The following is a 23101-nucleotide window of genomic DNA, read 5'->3' as shown; positions in this document are numbered from 1 at the left end:
GTAAGATTCTGCTTTAAGCCCGGATCATAATAGGGTCACACAGCCAGGTCAGGCGATGCATGATGACCCATTCACACCAAAAGCAAACTTGTTTATTTCCATTTCAAAGCTACAGCTCGAAGAAAGTATAAGACGTACTCTGATCCCCGTCTTAAGAAGTGTGCAAGGTGTGCTTTTAGCTTTACAGAGGACTCTGTTAGTCAAACAATGGGAGAGCATTAAAACATGCCAATAGAGGAGTATTAGTCAACAGTCTGAGTCAATACACCCCACTGGGCTGCATGTCTTTCTACAAACACAAGCAATTGCTTTAGAAGGCCTCGGCGCTAGATAGAAACATCAATTACAGTAAATTACACCAAAACAGTGTGAAACACATCAATTTGTTAAATCTCCTGAGCTGTCTGGGCTGTTTTGGATGAAAGAAGAGCACAGCACTGGAGTAAGATAACATTCAATAGCCCTAAGATACAGTGCATTGCCCTATCACTCCTTGGTCGTGTTTATGCATTGAATGAGCGAGTTATTTATATTTTGATTCCTGGGGACTTACTTCGAAGGCATTACCAAACATGCAGAAAAATGAGCTCAAAATATTCTTTTTCCTGTGTGCAGCCTACTTTTCAAACGTAGAATACAAAATAAGAGCGCCCTGTGCCGTGACTTTAAATACACATCTGCGGCCCTGTTTGCAGTTTCCTGTTGGCACTGGGACGTTTATGGTATAAAAGTAGTTATTTTAGTTTGGTCCAAGATCATAGAGTTGAAAACACTTAAGGTTAGAGGCACTTTGTGTGTTTATTAAGGCTTTTACTTCAAAGTCATGGGACACAGGTTGATAAATTCTGCAGTAAGCCTACATTAAGACAATGAAAACAAAGGGAATAAAATACCATTGTGGTTTACACACTCGCTTTCCTGCACAGAGGAACCACAAATGATAGCCTTCTAAAGGTAGCAACTATGCTCCGAAACGAAAACGTCCAATTTCCACTAAACTTTGTAGTGCTTCAATGACTTCTTTGCTATGGTTGATTATCCGCGAGGGGTGTTGGTTGCTGGGGACAGATGAAGATTTGGCTGTTTCAGGGAACATTTTGGGGAGGAGGGCGGGGGGGCTGGAGTAAATGAAAGACAAATGCGAGTAGTGCCCACTCAGCTATTTTCCCAGTCAAGATCAAAGGCATGCCGGACTGGCCGCTCCACGGGAAACTTGAGATGGGTCCTGCCTTTGTTTGCTGTTGCTAGGAGACCTGCAGAAGGCTGAAAGTGTTTGCAGTGGGGTACAACATCAAAACCATTTCCAATATAAATTTTTAAGACAGCCATGTATTTGTGTCCTGGGCTTTCAATTTACTGTGTACACTGAAAACACTAACAAATAATCGAATGGAAAAAATTGCTTGGTGTTTGTTTAAAAAAGAAAAGTCGTCACAGACAGCGGCACATGTGCACACTTAGAAAGGCCACTTGTCAGTCGCGTGAATGCATAACATCCGTGTTTTGATAGTATGCAAGCGCCGCCATGTTGATGCACAAACTAAATTCACCAAACATCCATAAAAGCACACTTTTTTTGGTGCACAAACACAAGGCCCATGAAACTGCACACACAACTTAAATGTAGTTTGATATATTTATAAGCTTAGGTTTGGCTTCCCAACAAAGCTAATTATGATGCTGTTATCTATTAATGGGCCCCATGATAGTAAGGGTGGCTAGACATGTGTCACAGAGAGCTCATTACATATCATTAGTTCGACACTCCAATAATGTCTACACCTGCTGAGCAGAAGATAATGACTTGGCCCCTGATATTTGCAGGACTATTGTCTACCGAGCAAAGTACCGCCAGGAGAATCAGTCCACAGGCTGGAGAGCTGCAGAAAAAAACGATAAAGCTATACAATAACTTAAAGCACATGCGCCTTTATTATATTTGTTGTAAGCTACAGTGAATGCAGCATTTGTTGAAATAGCATTTGGGGAATAGTTGTAACTCATTAAAATAAAAACCAACATTTGTACCATCTGCACATATGTTTTTTTAAATATACTGCAACTCTGGGAAAGACTCAAGAGAAATATTGCAATTATGTTAAACAATAAGCTATTTACTATTTCTGCTGGTAGCTTACATCCTAATGATAGACTTTTACTATTAACACTGGAGTAGCTCTGGCTTACCCTGTGTTACATAACCTTTTGTTTTTCTCTTAATTTAAGATAAAGTTCCACATTTTCATAGTGTGCATCAATTAAATCTTGTACCTAAAGGGAAAATATGCCAATTTTAAAAATTCAGACATGTAATTCCCAGTTGCAACACTGTAAGATATCCATGGGATGATTACTGTTTAAGAAAATATCATGGTTTCAGCATACCACAGTATACTGTATTACACACTTATTATTAATACTTTTACTAGCAGTCACAATGACCCTTAAAGGAATGAAAACAGATTTTTTTCCCCCAAGTTCTATGTCTGGTTAATTTTTTTTCCAATATCAAAAATAAGCAAATGTGTGGTATGACAACTGTCAATTTGTATACCACAGCTTACCTCGCCACTGGTATTCTGTTGCAACCGGACAGTCCAAAAAGATTAGTAAACATAAACTGCACTCTCCCAAATTTAAAATATAAAGTGCTAAAACTATAATTTGTGATATCATGGGGTATAAAATCTGGAGCTGCTCTATAAATTATATTACTGGGAACGGAATTTTTTTGTATTTAATTTTCACTGACTGATTTTTTATTTCAAATGTTTATTTTTTCTGGGGTCTGTACCAAACAAGCATCTTTCTTTAGGTCCGAAAAATTGTAAGCAAGGATCGGGAAAATGTTGTACTTAAAGGGGAACTATGCCAATTTTCAAAATTCATACATGCTATTCCAATGGTTTTAAGACAGTCATTAAAATTAGTAAACATGACGAACTCTCGCATATCCAAAAAGTAGATAAAATTCAAATCTGTGATGTCATGGGGTATAGAGTCTGGAGCTGCTCCACAGACAATGAATTGGAAAATTTGTTGTAAATGACATTGAAAGCAACCAGGGGAACATATATATGGTTACATTTTTTTGTTTCAAAACTAAGAACACTAGAATATACTTAAGTACAGGTACACCATAAAAGATAATTTTACAATTATTTTGATAGATAAAAATTGAAATTTTATTGGGTCTGATGATGTGATTTTTGCTGCAGTCAGTACCAAACAAGCATGTTCCCTTACATTTGGAATATGATTTTAAGGTGGGGGCATCTCTGTAGCACCACAATGCTTCATTTATAATGATATGCTGTGACACGGTTTACCTGCAGCTCTTGCGATTTCGATATTGCACTTGACCATATTGGGATAATATTTCGATTAATTGTGCAGGTCTAGAATAAAGCTCATTTGGGTATATAAAAAAAAAGAAAAAACACTTTGTGGATCCACAAAATCAGTCCTCTGTTTGTTGCCAATAGAGCAGCTCCGGACTTTATACCCGATGTCATCACAAGTTTGAGACCCAATTCTCTGGTTTCTGGCTTTGAGAGAGAGTAGCTCGTGTTCACAAATATTGTTCGGGCTTTCCTCAGCTACGAAAACAACATATTGGAATTCTTACTTAAGGTGGAGTTCCCCTTGAACGCAGTAAAATACACACTTGGTAATGAGCAGTGAGAGTAGGGATGCACAACATATATCAGGCTGATAAATTAACGGCAAATTTATATTATTATGTGTTATTCCGATAATGAAATTAAAGCCGATAAATCAGGGTGATAACACAAAGCCAGACTGCTTTCATTTACTAAACAAGGGCAGCATCTATGCACCCCAATACAGCAGGTGGAGATACACTTTTAAACTTGGTTTGTGAGCTGACAATAAACACAGAGAAGAAGAAAAAGTGCAGCAGGATGACTTGAGAGCCCGACACACTGGTGCCGGTGTGGACGTCCTTCACAATATCAAAGGAAGACAACAGGATTGTGCCGAGTGTCTGAACTGATTCTGTTTCAGTAACATGTTGACATGTCTGTTTTGACAGATTATGTCACAGCATTCAATTGCAATTCTCAGGCAAAATGCTCTACTAAAACCAAAGTATGTTTAAGACGTTTATAAAATATACTTATACTAGAAAAAAATAAATAAATGAACAATTGAAGGGTCAAACCTGTTCTTTGTTTTTGTTGCGTTTACAATTGTGATGTCAGTTAAATTTGGTTAAGTCAAGGATATGAAATGTTAAATCATATATGTTGTATTACCCCCAGGTGTGCATAAACCACAGGTTAAACGTCTTTTTAAAACACAAAAATATAAAATTAACAGTCAGCTAATCAGTATCGGCCATGAGAAGCAGTTATTTATCCGTATGAGCTGAAAAAAATTAATTTTGTGCATCCCTTAGTGAGAGTTATGGTCTCCTGTATACATCCATACACAGTCTGTGGACTCTGTCTTATGACTAATGGGACACATAAAAACTGCGATCGCCACAAGAGTGACCTTCGTGTCTGGAACGCCAAAGATTAGAATGGTGCTGTGTCTGCCTTGTGTTTTCACTACTTGAGCCAACTGGCACAGCGCTGGCGTCCTCTCCTCAGCTCCCAGTCTGCCATGATGACAATGGCAACCAGCTACCGCATGGCATGTAGAAATGACAAAGCAAGCCAAGGGATATTTGGAAGATACGGAGATAATACGAAACAACTGATCAATCGCTCTGTTTAGAAGACATAGTCCTGGACACTGCTATCGCTAACTGTTCTGCATTTCTGGGACATCAGCCTCTTCGTCCATGTTTGGAGTACAGCGTGCTTTCAGTGGCTTTGAAAGAGTCAATTTCAATAACTGGAAAGGAGAAATTGGGTTCTTTGAGGATTCTAAGTTTGTATCCTCTAAAGGGCTGAATTTCCTCTTCCAACCAAGAACTAAAAATGGCCCATATTCAAGTGTGCCACGAGCTTATCTGCTGTGTCCTGCCTTAACCTGCTCCACTCAGTAACAGTGTGTGTGTTACAAGGAAAAAACATACAGTGACAAACAGATCAGAGCATTTGTTTTACCATTAAAGCAAAAAAAAAGTCAAGGCTAAGCCTGCTGTTATTGTCTTCAGCAGCCAAAGTTGTCTTATCCCGTCACTGCAGCCAGAGATCCACCCCTGCGTGACATCACTGTAAACACACTGCCGCCAAATCCCGCATCAGCGGTCTAAATACGCTTTAATTGGTGTGTGAGAAGCTGCATTAACAGAGTATCCTGTAGATTTATGACTGCTGAGTACAATTGAATTAGTTTTTGACTGAGAGTGACTTTGTTCATTTGGCTGCCACCTGCCTCTCAGCAATACAAATACTTCACTATAGTTATCAACACACACTCGTACTGGGTCTAATTTGTTTGCCAAATCTCTGGCTGCATTCAGGACTTCCTGCCAACAGGCTGCTTGTTCTGGAAGATTGAAACATTGTTTGATTTAAGAAATAACATAAATCTGAAACCTATTGTTCTTATCCTTCTCTGCAAAGTGCACAATTAATAAATCATCTATACGAGAATTAATAAATAATGTAGACTTATATAGCCATCAGAAGTTTGAATATATTATAAGCGTGAAACACAGTAGGAAAGCTTTGAAAAGGAAAGTATGAACAGTAAAAAAAAAAAAAAGTATAGCTCAGAAGTCCTCGGGCCTGGTCTGATGATGGTTAAATCTTAATTTATGGTTCATTTAGATTTGATGATCTTTTCACTATGAGGATGGAGTTTAGAATGACTTATCTTTTTATGTGAGATAAAAAAGTGAGTATTTTAAGCTTTCACCAAGAGCCTTTGTTTATTTGTGAGACTGTCCGTGCGCTAAAATCTACAACTCGTTTACATTGAAGAATCCGCCATATGTTTGTTTCCTTAGAAGCCTCGACAGGTCTGAATGATAAGTGAGAACAGTAGCCACTTTCCTGAACAGTTCACCTCTGTTTCAGGGCTGACTGCTGCCTGAACTCTGTCCCCCCACTGAGACAATAAAACGGCTGGATGACTATAGGACTAGCAAAAAGGCCGGCAGTTTATAACTCAACAGAGGCGAAGCTATACAGCCTGTGTGAAGATAAAGATTTAGTAACGCTAAGAGATTGGAATTCTCTCAGTCTGAGGTCAGACGGCCAAAGTTACCTTTCTCAACTCCCCGAGGGCGCATGAGAAGACCTCAAGGACTCAAGCTGGAGCACACAGTCACATCCCTTCAACTCTAGACAAAGGAGTTGTCGCAGTGAATCACAGACCTCATCATTCCAGCAAATAATTGCTTACTTGCTTTGTAAATGACATGCACTATCTTTAGTAAGAAGAACATTATAGTCGGTCTCCTGCATTGCTGCAGCCTTTTACAACCTAATAGAACTAGTAATAGGGTCATGTGCAGAAAGGAAAGTTCACTTAATCTATCATAATTGAGCCACAAAAATTGTCTCTGCATAAACCTCAATTTATACTCATATAATGTTGGTTCACATGCAGAGTGCAGGGCATGCTAACAGGTATTTCATTTATTTTTCTGTAGGTAATCTTTTCATTTGTCATACGAGTTAATCTTAATTTGAAGAGGTTACTTAGGCTGAGATGAGGAAAAAAAATGTCCTTTACATCTTCAACCATGTTTTCTCCATTAATGTCAGAAATAAAAACACAACAACAATGCCAGGTCTTCATTTCTAAAAAGTAACAGATAAACTAAAAAGATGCAGCTTTAGCTTATGATTAACTAATTATGATTTTATTTTTCAGTAGAAAAATGTAAATAAAGCATGGACACTTTAAAAAAAAATCTTAAGTGCTGCATTCAATATTATTAAGAGTAAGATTTTTTTTAAAAAAGAGCATAAAAGCCACTTTTTTGGATTATTTTCCAACATATTTATACACTAAGAAAACCTATAATGGTATTCTAAGATGAAAAGTTTATCTAAATGCTTACATATTTTTTTTAATTGAATATAAAAATGTTCACTGTACAAAGGTAACTTTTTTTTAAAGTATCCCAAAGTGTAAACATTCGAGCAGCATTATCTTAAGAGTGACTGGTGCATTATGATATAGGAGTAGTTTAAAAGTCTTGATCTTTTCACACTCTCAGAAAGAACTGTTATTGGAGAGGATTTGCTGTGAGATTCCCTTTTCATTCTAACGGCATTAAAAAGCGTAAAGGCTGGGAGACAGAGGAGTGGGGCTGACGTCACAGTCCAAGAGTCACCCGCCGTGTGTTCGGCGTCTCCAAGTGAAGACTTATCTGCAAAGAAGTTTGGACGGACAATGTGGGTGGACAGGGCGTGAAACTACTATCATCATCAGTTCTGAATGAAAAAAAGAAAACATATCTTCCACAAAAAAGGAGGCTCATTCCAATTCAGCTGCGTTGTTAGGACAACGAGAACCATCCCTCAGATGATTAGTTCCACTTCAAAAGAATTTACTTTCTGCAGTGGAAACGTCCCCCTTTTGTGTCCTTACACAGGGTTTTCTCAGCCCAAAAGAAGAATCGTATGTTTAGTCAGCCTGTTTATTATTCCTTCTGTTCACACTACAATTGTATTAAATAAATAGAGTACTACTAACAAAGGCCTATTAGCCCATAAACATGTCCTGGTACACACAAAAAGGGCTAAATCACAGTCCCTGCATAAGAATTAAGATACTCTAAATGCTGGTAAAGGCATAAACTACATTGCTCGGGACATGGTGCCAACTCAGAATGTCTTGTCACTGACATCATGAAACATGCATGTTATGTCGCACATATTTTGTCTAACTGAGGATTTGTTATGAGGCTCCATCTCTATTCTGAGAGATGCCGCCCCTTGCAAAACAGCCACTGGTGATGTTGTGAAGTGGCAGTATGCAGTGCATTTTCTGGCGCACTTTTTATACATTAGAGTGAACTGATTGTGCTGGCTCACTTCTGATAAGCAGCATGACGAGTCACATTGGCATGAGTAATAATCTTTGAATAAAAATAATAAACATGCTAGGCACACTTTAAATTTACATTAGACTGATTTACACATTTAACATGTGATATATTTTAAGTTACTCCAAAATTGTATAAGATGTCAAAAAACAAAGTCAGAATCTGCAAAAAATGAAGTTAATTACAGTTAAATAATTAACTCAAGAGTTCAGTGTGAATTTCATGCAACTTAATGTGAATATTAATATGTGGTTAAAGCAGCAGATCAAAGAGAGTTACAGCAGTTATTGTGATTGTTAACCTGACTTCGTTGAGATTTAAAGACACAATTTAAATGCAAAAGCGGCTCAGTTGAAGTTCTGCTGGTTGTTCAGATAAACAGACATCTTGCCTGAATCAAAATCCCAAAAGAGGGTGGAGAAAAACATAGCGAGCACACCTAAACGCAGATGAGGGGAATCAGGATGAAAAGTTGTTTTTTTTTTGTTGTTGTTGTTTTTTTGACGCAGCCTGCAACTGGCAGCTGTGACATCATGGTTACTTTTATTGGATTTCTCTCGTTTTTTTTAATGTAAGGTTTATTTTTGAAGCTGTATCCCCAAATCAGTCTGGAATACAAACATGTCTGCAGGCCTTCAGGCAACATGCAAACAGTCGAGCAACAATAAGTAAAGCTTTACTTCTCTTACAAATAATCAGTTTATATAAGAAACCTATTTTTTCCTTTTATATAACTCTAAAACTGTAAAAATCTGGTTGATTTTAAAAATGTGTCATCCCGCTTCAATCATTTCAGTGGTCCACTACTGCACTGCCTTTGATGACTGTATACTGCAGTATGAATATTGACTGGAAGCGTGCTGGTGTGGCTCAGGAGCATCTATCCTCCCCTTCATGATCAGTGATGAACCTCCTTGTGACCTACAGTATATTAATATGCTCAGCAGAAAGAGGCCTCTTGGCACAGGACTCGCCAGCAGCAGCCCTTTAATGTTCGCAACTGTCAAAGCTTTGATTTCTGATTGATGAGTAAGGTCGGTGCAATAGCACAACGACACTACTGGTCATCTCGGCCCTTTTTCCACAACAGGAAACATATCCTTTAAAACGGCAGAGCAGCCCTGCCCATCAGACCCTCAGCAGCTACCACATCACCTGTTTGAAACTGTGTGTCTATAAAATAAATGCCTCACGGCTACAAATGTACAAAATAAACAGCATAAATGTAACATATACTGACTGAGCAGGAGGCCAACATGAAAGAAGAAGGGGTTATTTTTTCTGTTCACTGGCCAGGATGAAAGAGAGAAAACTGGAAACTGGTAGGCAGCTTATCTACAGTGTCACCCACATTATTACACCTGTTGTTTTTGCTATTTCAAAAGACAAATATAAATAATATACACTGTGATTACATTTTATTAGGTACACAAAGTTCCAACTCAGTCTAAATCACAGCCTCGCAGTAAATAACACCCCCCAACAGCATATAGTTTGTCTGTGCAAGCAGCTTATTACAGCTCACATTTATGTTTATTGTTAGGCTCCAACCTCTGGTGGCCTCGATAATTATGACGGGAGAAAGTCAGGTGACGACGTGGTATAAAGAGCAATTAAATCTGCGGCACATAGACAGGAGCTCAGGGTAGATAGCTGGGTCAAACAAACACTGGATTTTTACCCAGGAGACCTCCGTTTGTGTCCTGTGTGAAAGAAAAAGTCAAGGTTGACTTATTTTAAGTTGCGTATAATAGTTGTCTTAAGTAATGTAATTAACGTAGGTATGTTGCTTAAATACATAACATTTTTGTATTAAAATGTCCAAAAAAATTACAACATCTATGTTGTATCTTCTGTTGAGTTATGTACTTACATTATCCCAAATGTTTCCAACAACATTTAAACCCAGAGGAATCTGCAGTTTAATGCAAGATACAGTGCCTCATTTCATCGCCTGTCAAGGGCGCCATATCACCTTCACCCGCCTCTAATTACTCTAACTTCCGTGGAAAAACGATAAACTCAAGACAATACATAACTGTAAGTCACGCAGTGTAAGAAAAATTATACTCAGTAAAAATATCAGGTTTTTTTGCCACACAGCAACAATATTTTTCCTTAATTGCATGCTATTTTGCAACACAGTAACCAATTAGAGATCTAGTTTAGCTTACTACAATGTGCTTTGACAAGTGGCTCATTTCAGCCACCAATCTAATGCGCATGATAAGCTTGTAAATACAGAATGTCACATATTATTTATTTATTTATTTTCTACTGGCCAACCTGTGTAAGTTTGCTCATCTGGCAGTGATTTGGAGTTTAAGCGGGATGTATTTGAGTTGCTACGGGGTGTCTAGTGTCAGTAAATCCATATTGTGTGTTTGCGTTATGTGACAAACATACTTATTTTAATCTGAACCATGATCTTTTTTCGATACATAATTAAGTAGGTTTGGCACCTATATGCAACCGATTCACAGCATTAACCACATGTTTAAAACTGCGACCCTGAGCACTATCATTTGTACTTTCCAGTGGTCTTATGTCTTTTTGGGAGTCAATAGCAAACAACCTATTGTCATCTTTAGTTAGGAGCTTGTGTTGCGGAAATGCTAACTTCATGAAGGTCATAGTATTCGGGTTTTATTGAAACAATTTTGGAGAGATATTGAGTTAATGCTATGGTAATTTTAGAGGCTGGTGCTGCTGAGATGCAGTGAATTATACTTGCAGGTGTTTCTAACATTTTGCGACCTCGATGAAATGCAATGCAATTAAAAAACACCACAAAGCACAGCCTCCAATATAACCAGAAAGGTCCACTGGTGACACTTCAAGTATTCATAAGTAGTGCATAAACATATAATAAAAGGGTGAAAACACATGAAGTTGTATGTTGCTATAAGTGTTGAATTTAAGGTCCCACAAGTGGGAGTTTAGAAACAGATAATGAATTACAGGAAAGTAACACACTTGCAATAATAATAATAGTTATTATTGTAGCCAACAGGCATACATTATTTAATATTTTTAAAATATTCTGCTACATTACAGTGTTTTATAAAACCATTTATTGAACATTTACATGCTGCCTATGAATGCTAAATATGGGTACTTGAAGTAAAGTTTTGCATCAGTTGACTGCATTAGTACGAGCTACATGTTCCTTGTAAACTGGAAACTTATTGATATGTGCATGTCTTATTTAAATCTAAAAACGAAGCCAAAAAACGAAAAACTTGTTGGTGCTACTTTGTGACAACTGCATTATTGTCTGTCCCCTGTAGCATCGTTTCACACCACAACCACAAGGGGACCAGCATTAAGTAGAAATACACTCAGTGGACACTTTATTAAGTACATCTGTACAATCTAATGCAATACAATACAACTGCTCAGCCATTAAGTTGACTTTTATGGTGCTTATTATGTTCAGTATTTATTGAGGTGAAAATTCAATTATATGTTTTAGCACTGAGTTGATAGTTAGTGGTGGTCTTGTACTGGACTGCATTATATTCAAAGGTGTTTCTAATATTCTGCCCCCTCATTTTTAAATAGGGAGGACAAAAATTTGACCTCTAAACACCACTCAGGGAAATGTAGTCAAGAGCAACACAACCTTTGACTGCGACCTCAGTCATAAACATGTAATTGAATTTACAAGTTTACGACAAAAAAAAATCCCTTAACATAAAGGCAAAACTTACAGCAGAGCTGCTGAATTGAATTCTGGTAGACCGAACAGGTGTACCTAATAAAATGGCCACTGAGTGTAAATAAAGCAAAGTAAGACAAAAAATGAATTACGGTTAAAATGCATTATTATTTTTTCCCTTTTTCTAATAAATTAGGATGAGCTGACATGGAGGAAAAAAAACTTAACTCAACTGCAACTAATTGCTCCTTTCATCTACCCAATTAAAAGCAGAATTTTAATCCGAGTAGTTTATTTCTTGTTTTGATAGCTCATCACGTGCCACAGCCTTTTAATCAGCACAAAAATGTAAGTATTGCATATTAATTCAGCACTGAGGGATGAGCCGTTATTTACACTGCTGATTTCCATCGCTCTGTCTCTCTGTCTCTGCGCAGGACTCCTCCAGGGCTGCAGTGACTCGGCCTAATTGACAGCCACGCTAAAGCACGTGTTGGCAAAGCTAGCCTGCTAACTGCTAATATTTTCAATCCATACCCACTCAGGTGTGTATGTGTGAGAGGGTGTGAGGAGGTTGTTAAAATGGTGCTGAGGATCAATGGGATGTTGTTGTTAGTGAGAGACCTTTCAAGGGAAACATCAGTAAGGTGGCATCACAAGTTGTCATGTGTGATGTTTGTGAAATGTATCTGGAATGCCTCTACCTTCAGCTGCCTGTATAAACAGTCGGCAGCGACAGCTCAACCTCCCTGCATTTTCTGTGATGAAACAGCTTGGTTGCATGAGGTAATCTCACCCTTACCCAAATGAGATGGTAATGCCTTCACTCAGGGAATTCAGCGGCACCTAGAAGGAGGCTGTGCAACTCAAATGGGACTAATAATAGAGCCTCCGTTCTCTTAACTCGGAATCTATATTGTGCGCTTCAAAAATGAGATCAACTATATGGGTCAGTGGGATTTCTGTGAGAGAAAAAAAGAAATAGAAAAGGAGCAGAGGAAAATATGCTCCGCTGACAACAGATCTGAGGAACACAGTAACTAATAAGAAAATGATTTGGGCAGAGTAACAGCTCAGAACTTTAATTAACAGAGCTGGTTTTAACTGATTGAAAGGGAATACATGTCCACACTCGTGTGCATGCGAGCCTAATTATTTTCAACCCCTTGATTGTCTAAATAGGCTTTATAAATAAAAGCACAAGTGACTTGAAAATGTTCAAAGGAAATTATTTTAGAAATGGAAATGATCAAAGAGCAGTCTTTCATAACTTCTGTGATCTGTGAGCCGGAATACACGGGGACTTGAGTCCGCCACGCTGCTGCGGACTAGGTTTAACTTTGGAGGACACACACACGCACACACACACACCACAACTCCACCCCCAACATCTGGCTTTCTCAGGGGACAATAAAAGACATTTAATAGCCTCCATCTTTGCTCAGGGTGCCCACACATTAAACTGAACTAATGGAAAAAACAGCATCAATTAACATCAATATGATACCACACATGATAGAGATGAGAGATGAGATATGAGATCATCTATAGGCAGGCGGGGTGATGGATTTACATCACGGAGCAACTGTAAATCCTGTTTTATTATGGAGATGAATAATAAAACGTGTTTAGATAATGATGTCAGTGACTTCACGTTGCCTCTGGCATCTTGTTCACATGTGTGTATTACCAACAGCCCACGCTGGTTCCTGATCTGTTTACTCTGTTGCTTGGCTGGTATCTTTACTTTACGTGTTGATAAAAGGAAGTAAATGTACAACATTTCAAAACATGTTAAAAAAGAGAGCACAGTTTGTTACTCACAGCACAGCTGCGTGGTAATAAGCTGGAGAAAGGGAGTGGCGTCCTTTTTCTTTTTTTCCCCTCCTGGGCTCCTTGGCATTATTCATAGCCCCTCGGACGTGGTACATTCTGAATTAAATGAATGTACAGAGCATAGTTAATGATGTGTTTGATCAAGTGGTAATAAGTCAAATCCAGTACATGCATAGCTTTCAGTGATTAATTTAGAGCTGGACTCATTATTCTCTTAAAAGTTCCAGATATTGTACACTTTGAAACAAGAGTGTCACCGTTTCTACAGTCTTCTACACATAACTTTAAGAAATCAGACTTTGTTTGGCTGCTGATCTGGTATCTGTCAAAGCAGGGTGGGGATTTTGTATTTGTTCTACAGAAGGCGTTGCATTTCCTTGGGAATATGTTCCTTTTGTTGCAGATAAATATTTCTGAGACACACCCCAGTTACTCGGTTGAATTGCATAATTCTGTCAGTTACATAACTGAAGGAATACTATGGCAGTCACCACAGCAGCAGTACAGATAATGTATCATGAATGGAGCCGAGGGCAAGTGCTAATTACCTCAGCCATATCCCACTTTAATAAAGGAGCTGTATGAAACGCTGTGTTTTTGCATTGTGATGGATTTTTGATCCCCTGCCTCCTCCAGACACCTCGAACACAGGATTATTCCCCGCGGACTGAAATAGATGCAGTCAGTTCTGCCTTGTTCTTTTTAAAAGTCATCTGTGGAAGGGTGCAAACTTCACAGGTTTTAAGTCAGCAGCGATTCTGGCACCGTACTGATCCTGGGACAAAAACACTGCCGCTGTTCTTGATGTTAAATGTGTTAAAAGTGCCCGCACACACACCTACACATCCTACATCCCATTACCATATCATAGCATACGTCCAATACGAGGTTAGGCTGCCTCATTGATCATGACAAAGATGAAGGGACAGTCCATCACTTTCCCTTCGCCACTCTTAAATCCGATACCTGGGCTCCTCAAAGCAGCACTAGTGGCTAATTACTCTCTCTCATGCCCCTTGTGCTCCCGTTAGCCTGTGGCTAATGATAAACTATTCCCATCAATAGTTCGTTAACTTCACAGGGACCTAAATGACACTTTGTTCTGTTTGGATTATTTTATTGATGACTGTAAATAAATAAAGCAACAATGCATTCCTTCCTGTTGCCTCCATGCCATGTTTCTGTCTGTGTCGTGCACTTTCAGGTCAAATCACATTTGTCCCCTCCATTAATGTCACAGCCTTAAAGCAACATATCATCACAGTGCGGCGCTTCGTCTAACTGTAATTGAAAAGGCCCAGGGGGAATTCCTGGGTTGTGTGTGGGGGCCCCCTAACCCCCGCCACCCTACATCCATCATTGTAGAGTTAGGCCCTGGGGTGTTCTTGTAATGCTGGAGGTTAACAGTGAGATCACCATGCGTCCTCACTTACAGCTCGCTAAAATGTGGCCCCCGTGGGCCCCCAGGACTGCCACAAACACCACGCACCAGCTGAAAAACGACATACAGCATCATGTCAAGTGTATAGCAATCTGACGGCCACATACCAAGGAGTGCAAGCTTGAGTGCAACACATCCATGTTCAGCGAATGGATGCACTTCAATAGAGTTGTGATCAGAAACAGAATCCTTCCTTCAGATGTCGAGTTCACAGGCTTGATTACACAGCCGCCTTGCAATGCATACTGCAACAGATAAAATTAAACACTCGCGATTACTCGACGCTTTGAAACACCCTGGACTGTGATCAATGTGATCTTTTTTTTTTTTAAGTTAAACCTCAAATGACAGAGATTTGAAAAAAAATCATACAAAAGTATTCAAATGCAGTATCTCTCAAAACACCAAATTGTTGCTAATGAAATGTGATAGTTTTGAGAGACGGCAAAAGACAACAGGCACTTAGGGTCTCTTTGCAGTGTTTTTGTAAAATCTAAGGCATCGTGCTCTTTAGGCTTCATGATCAAAGCCCTTATAACATTTTCTAACAAAAGCTTCACACACATTCAGTAAAATGTGAATCATTAAGCAGAGGCTCTGACTGATAATTTCTCAGAGATCTGCAGAACTGTAAAGACACACAGATGAAGATAAAGGCATCAATTCTTGCTCCAACGTGCAGATTTGAGCATATTCATGTGGCTCTTCACATACATGAAAGCTACCAGCTGCCCTTGCCAGCGAGTGGAGGACATTAAGGCTCAGCCTGGTTGATCTCTGATGACAAGGGTCTGGAGGAGGGATTAGAAGTAAGGGACCAAAGTAATGGTCATTCCCTTAAAAGGATGGGACTGCATCTCATAGGCCTGGAGCTTACAGGAGTTGAAAGATCTTCAAAGGTCTGCTCACCCCACACAACCTACACTACCCCCCCACCCTCCCCCCTCCCAAAAAAGAACCTTGGATGTATGAATTTTGAAAGATGTGGACTTTTAAAACATTATTTATTTTTTCCTTTTGCATTGCAACAGCCTACAACAAATACTGCAGGCCCCTATCTGAAAACTTTTGCTGTCAGTTTCTTGTTTATGTATGATATGAGATGATCATTGTCAGTCATTTGGCTGCCTCCTGAGCTTAGCAGCTCATAGGAGACCATTAAAATCTCCATGATATCTCAGAAACTGGCTCATCAGAAAACGTCAAAATATCTGTTATGTAAGGCATGGATAATAAATGAAGAAAAAAAAAAGAAAAAAAGGGAAATCTTTTTAAGAACCACCCACAAGGGTAAATTGCAATGCATCAAAAGACAAATATGCATTAGATATGAGGATAGGCGGGGCCTTTCCCTCTATCCCGCTGCATATCGGCTGCTCAGCGATACTCAGTTTTGGGTGAATTCTGCAACAATAGTCAGAGAGCTGAGTGTTCGAGGGGCTTGGGCTTAAGTTGACAGTGGAGCGACCGTTAGGGAGAGTGAATAGGAGCCTGGTTTAATAAGCCCTGGTACAGGCTGGACTACACAGGGGGCTGGCACCACTGAAATCAGAAAACTGCAGTGCAGATGAGATGAGAAAGAAATTTAAAGGATCAGTGTGGTTAAAGCATAAGAGCACAGCGCTGCAACTCGATTTACCCTGTTATGATCTGTAAACACATTAAACACATGCATATAATTGTAATGATTGCATTGTCTTACATAAGAGCCCTGCTTCTGATGGTAAAGCTTATTAATTGTGAAGCTGTCAAATTAACACAGGCTTAGACATGAAACAGATTACCTTCCTAATGTTCTCGGGGAGTGACATGACACTCCACTGTTTCATCTTATTGACAGTTCTATTATATATTGTTCAATCTTTTCCTTTTGAATCAGTCTTGCTATTACAATTGCCCTCAGCATTGTTAGCTTTACCGATGCCAAACCTCTCATTCTCCAACTGGCAAGAGAATGTGAAGCAAAAAAAAAAAAATAATAAAGCAGCATTGCAGCTGCATCCAGTTTACCACATGGGGTTGCAATTTTCTATGGAGAGAGGGGCAGTGTACAGAAAACGCACATATATGAGTCAAGTTCCATGCACGTTTTGGGGGAAATTCTGGCGGAGGACACCTACTTACCACGGAGCCACACTGGCAGAGATTAGGGGGCCATCATGAAGGAGCCATAGAGGGTGAAGATAGCCAGGAGCTGCAGGGATAGAGATAGATGAGACGGAGGAACAAGAGAACCTGGCAAAAAATGGGAGGAGGGGTCACAGAGGGGTGGATGAAAAGAAAGCGAGTTGGGGAGCAACAGCACCACTGGCTTGACCTGGGGAGGAGGGGGGGTGGGCAGATATCCAATTAAAATCACACTTGGTCAGTGAGAGTCAACGCTGACACAGCCTCTCCAGCCCGAGCCGAGCGCCCTCAAAAACCGTACTTGGAAAAAAAAAAAAAGTATGGGAGCCTCACAGTGTAAGTTACGCAAGATGTCATACGTGGTTATGATGATGCATAAAACCAAAGACCTGGTGTGACAAAGCAGCCCACCCCCTGGTACACAGCTGGGGCTCGACCCAACTATGGCATAACAGAAACGCAGGGGGGCGAGATGGCAATTCAATGGATCCCAAGGTGAAATGGATTTATTTACATTAAATTGACGTATGCCCTGTATACCCCGTGTACCCTGTCCAAAATGGCGCCTGCGCTTGTTGCTAGGCAGAGAGCGCAAGAGTAAAGATGGCGGCGGGGAAGTGGCAAACTGGGAAGCGGAGGTCTAATCAGTTGTGATTACTGGGGGGAAGGGTGTGGCAGGGTTCAATGATTATGGAATATTACCACGGCTTGGTCAGAGTACACGACAGAAAGCTTACATGCTGGAGTCGGAGACAGTTTAGGTTGCCGCCTTTTGGCTTTATGCACATCCTCAGACAACAAACGGAAAATCGGTTCTCCACGTTGCAAATACAGAAGCTTCTCTGAGCGCAGAATGATGTTTGATCACCTCTATTGTGTTTTGTGCAGAGAGATTTACTATTTTTAGAAAAAGAGGACAGGAGGGCAGAATGTGTGCATATGATAGTTGGGGTTTAGAAGATGAGCTCCAAGATAGAATATCTTGAAAACACTGATATTACAGTAACACTAAAAGCTTTTGATGCAAGCTATTGATAAGGTTACAAAACAAAAGAAAGGGATCTCATAAATTTCAGTCATCACATCACTAAAGTACACTGATCAAAGCCAACCCAGTTCACCTCAATTTTCTGCAAGAAAGACACACTTCACTACTGAAATATGTTACAACATCAACCACTTTAAATGAGCTATCTGCAACCAAATCATACTACTTACCACAAAATCCTCAACTGCATGAAAATTATTATCTTTATCTACCCAATTACTAATGCAGCAGCACATTTCAGGTAGACATTCATTACTCATCAGCAAAAACAAATAAAAATCAGATTTACGCGCTCCAAACTAGTCACTGTCTTTCGAAAAGGAAACTTGTGGTTTCAGAATGATGCTTCACAGAGAGCAAAAAGCAAAAATTAGCTGCAGTCAAACTCAAAAGGGATTTGCAAAATGCATCATCAAAAAATATCTGACTGTCCCTACAGATGTATCCCCACGAGTATCATGCGCAACATACACTTTTAAACCACAGAATGTGAAAACAAGTTTCATCAGAGCTTTGCAAAATCTCAAGAACAATTATAGTGTAATGTTTCGCTTAAAAACATGACAGAGTATTAAAACTGTTATGGGCTTTTTTTTTAAATGTCTTTTTTAAATATAGAGGGATAAATGTTGCAATAAAAATAACACGAGCGTCTTGCTGGCCTATTTTGATTGCATTTTGTCTTACAAATAACATCAAGCACTGTAACCAAAGTCTTCTGAACATTCAAATAGTGTATTAAAACGGTCGGCAGTGGAAGGAAAACATCTTGTCATACAGTCTTGGAGCATTCACCCCATGTATTTTTGTGACCATGCACACAGCTGCCCCTCCATCAAATCCTTCCACTGGAATAAAGAGCATCCCTATTACAGCTAGTTAGCTGTCAGATCACTGTAAGCATATATTTCAAAGAGATGTAAAATTAATGCACTTTTGACCTCATTTCCTTTTGATACATGTGAGGCAAATTGGTATATATAATGGTAGTCATCATCTGTATGTTTAATGTTATAAAATGCTGACATCCATACATACAGGTAAAAAGTATAAAGCTCTGCTGGCAGGGGAGCTGAGGGTTTTTCATTACCTTATTCATCATAATTGTGACCCATCCGACCTCTATAATAATCAAGCTATTGCAGTACTTTCCTGAGCAGGACGAGGACAGACACTCATTGTGTACATCATCTGCAACTACACACCATTTAATGTCCCATTAACTGTACTTCAGCCTGGTCACTCAGTTTGCAATCACTCTCCCTTTTAAGTAGGTAATACTGTTAGAAAGAGGGTTAATTTTGACACAAGAAACACAAGAATGAGCTGTATGACAAAAATAAATCACTACAGATGAGTTAAACTCTGCACCAGGACTAATAGTGACACTGAATTTCAAGCTCTGCAGAGAAAAAGACAGGCTTCAAACAGGAATATGCTCAGCTTATTTCTCTGAAATAATGAGCTGTTTGTTGACATTTACATTCGAGAGGGTACAAAAAAAAAAGCAAACATGAACAAATATGTCAGCGAAACTGCAACTTAGGTGGAGTGAAGCAAAATGTTACTATTAGCAGTATGTTTATACATAAACAGAACATCTTTTAAAAAAAAAAAAAGCCTTTCCCCCCCAACTTTTCCAACTTACATTAGTAGCCAAATGAAGCAGAATACAACAATTATGTCTTCTCTAAATAGTATAGTGTTTTTTGATGAGAGAAATCATTAAAAAAAAAGTCTATCCTTGCAGACTTAAAGTGAGGAGCATAAATGATTTGAATGTAAGTCTTTAGAGAGGGAATGACAGTTTTCTGGTATGAATAATAATGATGGAAATAATCATTTATTTTTAGGGTTTGGAACAATATATTTTAAGGCTATTTGCGTTTCCAGCGTACTTGCATTCAGAGTAGGACGTTTAGGGGTGTTGTTGTTTGTTGTGTTTGTGTATGTGAGCGCACGTGCATGTGTGCGTGAGTATGCGCGCGCGCGTGAGTGACAGAAATGCAGAGAGGGGTAGAAATCAAATGAAAATATAAAAATTGATTAAAAGGAAATAAAAACAACAAAATAGTGCTGAAGTTGAAGCAACGAGCACGCAAGGACATGCCTCACTGACACACACAATGCGCGTGACCTTGTGGCAAATACACCTGTATACCAAAAGCACGCGCACTTACGGCGCAGTTAAGAAAACTAAAATTTGATTGAAAACGTGAACGCTATTTAGTTGTGACGAGGCCGTTTGTTGTTTGTTTTGCAGAGTGACTATCATATTTTAGTTTCTCACATGTTGCTTTTCACTCAGGAGATTTTCCTCAATAAAACCAGTTTAATATCCTTCGTCTGAAAGACCTGGCCTGCGCTTCAAAACTATAAACACAAAACCCGACGTATCCAGACGGTGTATTATTTTTGCACAAAATTATAAACCTCCAAATATGACGTGGCCACTAGAAAGGACAAAACTACATATAAAACAGTAAAAAAAATGTGATGAAAATGCATTGATTGGGTTTAACCACACACGCCTGATCAAAGAGAATATAGACACTTTAATAAAATATAGAATACATAATTAATTATACAGTAGGCTTATGTACAGTAGAACTGTATGCTAATTAAACGTTTTTAATAGTATCACGAACACTGGTTTATGCTCACACTGGTCTTACTTTGCACAGAAATGTGAAATATACATATAATACAAACAGGAATACGAATGTGTAATGAAAAGAGGGCGAAAAGTGGAACTTAATCAAGAGGGTAGAAGAAGAAAAAAAACCTACTGAGCCTGGCAGTATTTTAATTACAGACAAATCATGCTTCAGGGCCCAAAGGTCTCAAAACTTAACTTGAGAAAAGATCTTTCAGATATTTATTTCATCTGCGACATACATAAAGACATGAATAATGCTTCTGTCTTCCCGACATACATTACATCTAGTTTACATTCAACAAAGACCCCTGCACTGAGGGCTACATTCAGCAAGATGTCTCTTTTTACTTTCCAGTTGCAGCCTCAAAGGTCAGAGACTCAACACGCAGATTTCCATTAAATCATTTGTCCTTTTTTTTGTCTCACTTAAGATAGATATCTTAAATTATGCAACACGGAGAACAATTAGGCATATACACTTTGTCAAAGTTCCTACAACCCACTATGGGGGATATATGGCTATAGGCTACAAGCCAAACCCAACCAGACAGGCCTCACAACAACAAATAAAGCTCGCCACATTTCGCAATGCGAGATTTCAATAGGATGACTCAGGACGTGTCACAAAATATTTGATACAACATTCACAAAAAATACAGAGAGTAATAGAGACACAGCTGGAAGGTTTTAGGCTAAAACATGAAAAAAAAAATAGGCCCGTAAATTCGCCCGCATGTCCCGGCAGGAACTCAAAGAGAGGGGACGTTGTTGCATTGCTTTGGTGGGAAAGAGTCCACGCCGCTGTGGCATGTGTACCATCCATTGACAATACTTTTCTGAAAGGGAGAAGTGGAGGGGAAAGTCCTTGAGCTCTGGGCAAAAGTGTGACCTGTCTGGCCGCAGGGGTACTGGGAGGACTGGGACCTGTAGCTGCCTCTCTGGAGCAACAAAGGGTCCAAGAGGGGCTGTGACCTGTGTGTGGAGTAGTCCAAACTGCTGTCAAACGTGTGATGGAAACGTGACCTGGAGGTCGACTCGTCTCGACTCTCTGGGGACAGGGGGACATCTTGAGTTGAGGTTGGGGGGTGCGGAGGGCTGATATGGGCTCCATCCGGGACTCGGGTTGACCTGGCCTCCGCGACTTGACCCCCTTCACCGGGACGCGCGTCATCGCTTTTGGCGACGTGGGCCTTGTTGCAGTGCAGCTTCATATGCTTTCGCAGGGAGCTCGGGTGGGTGTAACACTTGTCGCAGCCCCTGACCTTGCACATGTAGGGTTTGTCACTGGAGTGCACGTGAGAGTGCTTCTTTCTGTCGCTGCTGTTCGCAAACCTCCGGTTGCAGCCCTCGAACTCACATTTAAACGGTTTTTCACCTAAACGTGCAAAAAGAGAAATGACGGCGAGTTACGAAAATGCTTACAGGCCCGTGCATGCTCTCCCTGGCCAGAAATGCTCATGCTGATCCTGGTGCACTCCATATGACCATATTTTTTTTCAAATGTATTAATTTATTTTTTTAAGTGAGCCTGCAAACCAAAAAAAATGCGCATCCAGTCTCCAATCAACACTGCAAAATGACTATCTAATCTTCAGCTTGCAACCAGTGACTCTGCAGACACAGAGCCGCTTTTCAGCCTTGATTATAAATGTTGTAAAATGACACATCTTTATAACAAATTGTTATTAATGTACAAAAACTTGCTGTGAGTCAAAAAAACTCAGAGTTCAAACAAGTTGCTAAAAGTTTGGTGCGCTCCTGATGGCAACAAGTGAGGCATTCAGCTGCGGAGTGAATCAACAAGGCTGCAGTTAAGCATGCATTAGACTGTGATAAACCTGCGACAGCAAATGCAAAGATTTGTTTAAATTGAGTTATCATGCACAGGATGAATTATGCCTATCAAGATGCTAATTGATCTTCCAGCACAAAATTGCCTGCAGCTGCGCACTGTCCCTCCTGCACGCGCACACACCCATACGTGTACACACACACACACACACACACACACACACACACACACACACACTGCAGACAGTCACTGAGAGCTGAACTAAAACAGAAGACTTGAATATTTTTTGTTAAATCATCACTTTGCAGGCCTCTATCTTGATGAATGTCTTTCCAAATTTAAATGAAAATGTTAACATGTTTTTTCTGACATAAATTATGTCTAATTAGAAACACACTACGCATGTGCAGTAATAACAAATGTCATTACGCGTCCCTTTTCTGTCTCTACTCTCCTTGCTTTCATTAGTAAAACAATTTAACACCAGAAGTAAAAGGGGGCGCCTAATAAATATTTTTTTTTCCTCTCTGCAGTCTCTCTTTTTTTCCTCAGAGGGCCA

General features: G+C 39.6%; 2 protein-coding genes across 4 annotated transcripts in view; both read right to left on the bottom strand.

Annotated features, from left to right (window-relative positions):
- Positions 1-23101, bottom strand: part of LOC148188876 (uncharacterized) — a 45691-nt gene that overhangs the window by 13644 nt on the left and 8946 nt on the right. The window contains exons 2-4 of one of the 2 annotated variants that reach the window (XM_088080950.1): positions 17041-17110; positions 15024-15161; positions 13464-13571 (exon numbers count right to left, since the gene is read on the bottom strand). The gene's annotated coding sequence lies outside the window, so the exon portion shown is untranslated. The remainder of the gene's footprint in view (positions 1-13463; positions 13572-15023; positions 15162-17040; positions 17111-23101) is intronic. The other variant, XM_088080951.1, reaches the window with a different exon arrangement.
- zic6 (zic family member 6) overlaps positions 20612-23101 on the bottom strand; it is a 66918-nt gene continuing 64428 nt past the window's right edge. Inside the window, exon 2 of one of the 2 annotated variants that reach the window (XM_042493306.2) lies at positions 20612-22125. In XM_042493306.2, coding sequence (XP_042349240.2) covers positions 21500-22125 — 626 coding nt within the window. In that variant the 3' untranslated portion in view covers positions 20612-21499. The remainder of the gene's footprint in view (positions 22126-23101) is intronic. The other variant, XR_015777235.1, reaches the window with a different exon arrangement.

The sequence above is a fragment of the Plectropomus leopardus genome, chromosome 8, assembly GCF_026936395.1.
Source record: "Plectropomus leopardus strain MGB_pleo_1.0 chromosome 8, ASM2693639v1, whole genome shotgun sequence".
In the NCBI taxonomy this organism is placed as follows: Eukaryota; Metazoa; Chordata; class Actinopteri; order Perciformes; family Serranidae; genus Plectropomus; species Plectropomus leopardus.
Note: the sequence above shows the minus strand (reverse complement) of the source record. Positions and strands in the feature narration are given on the sequence as shown.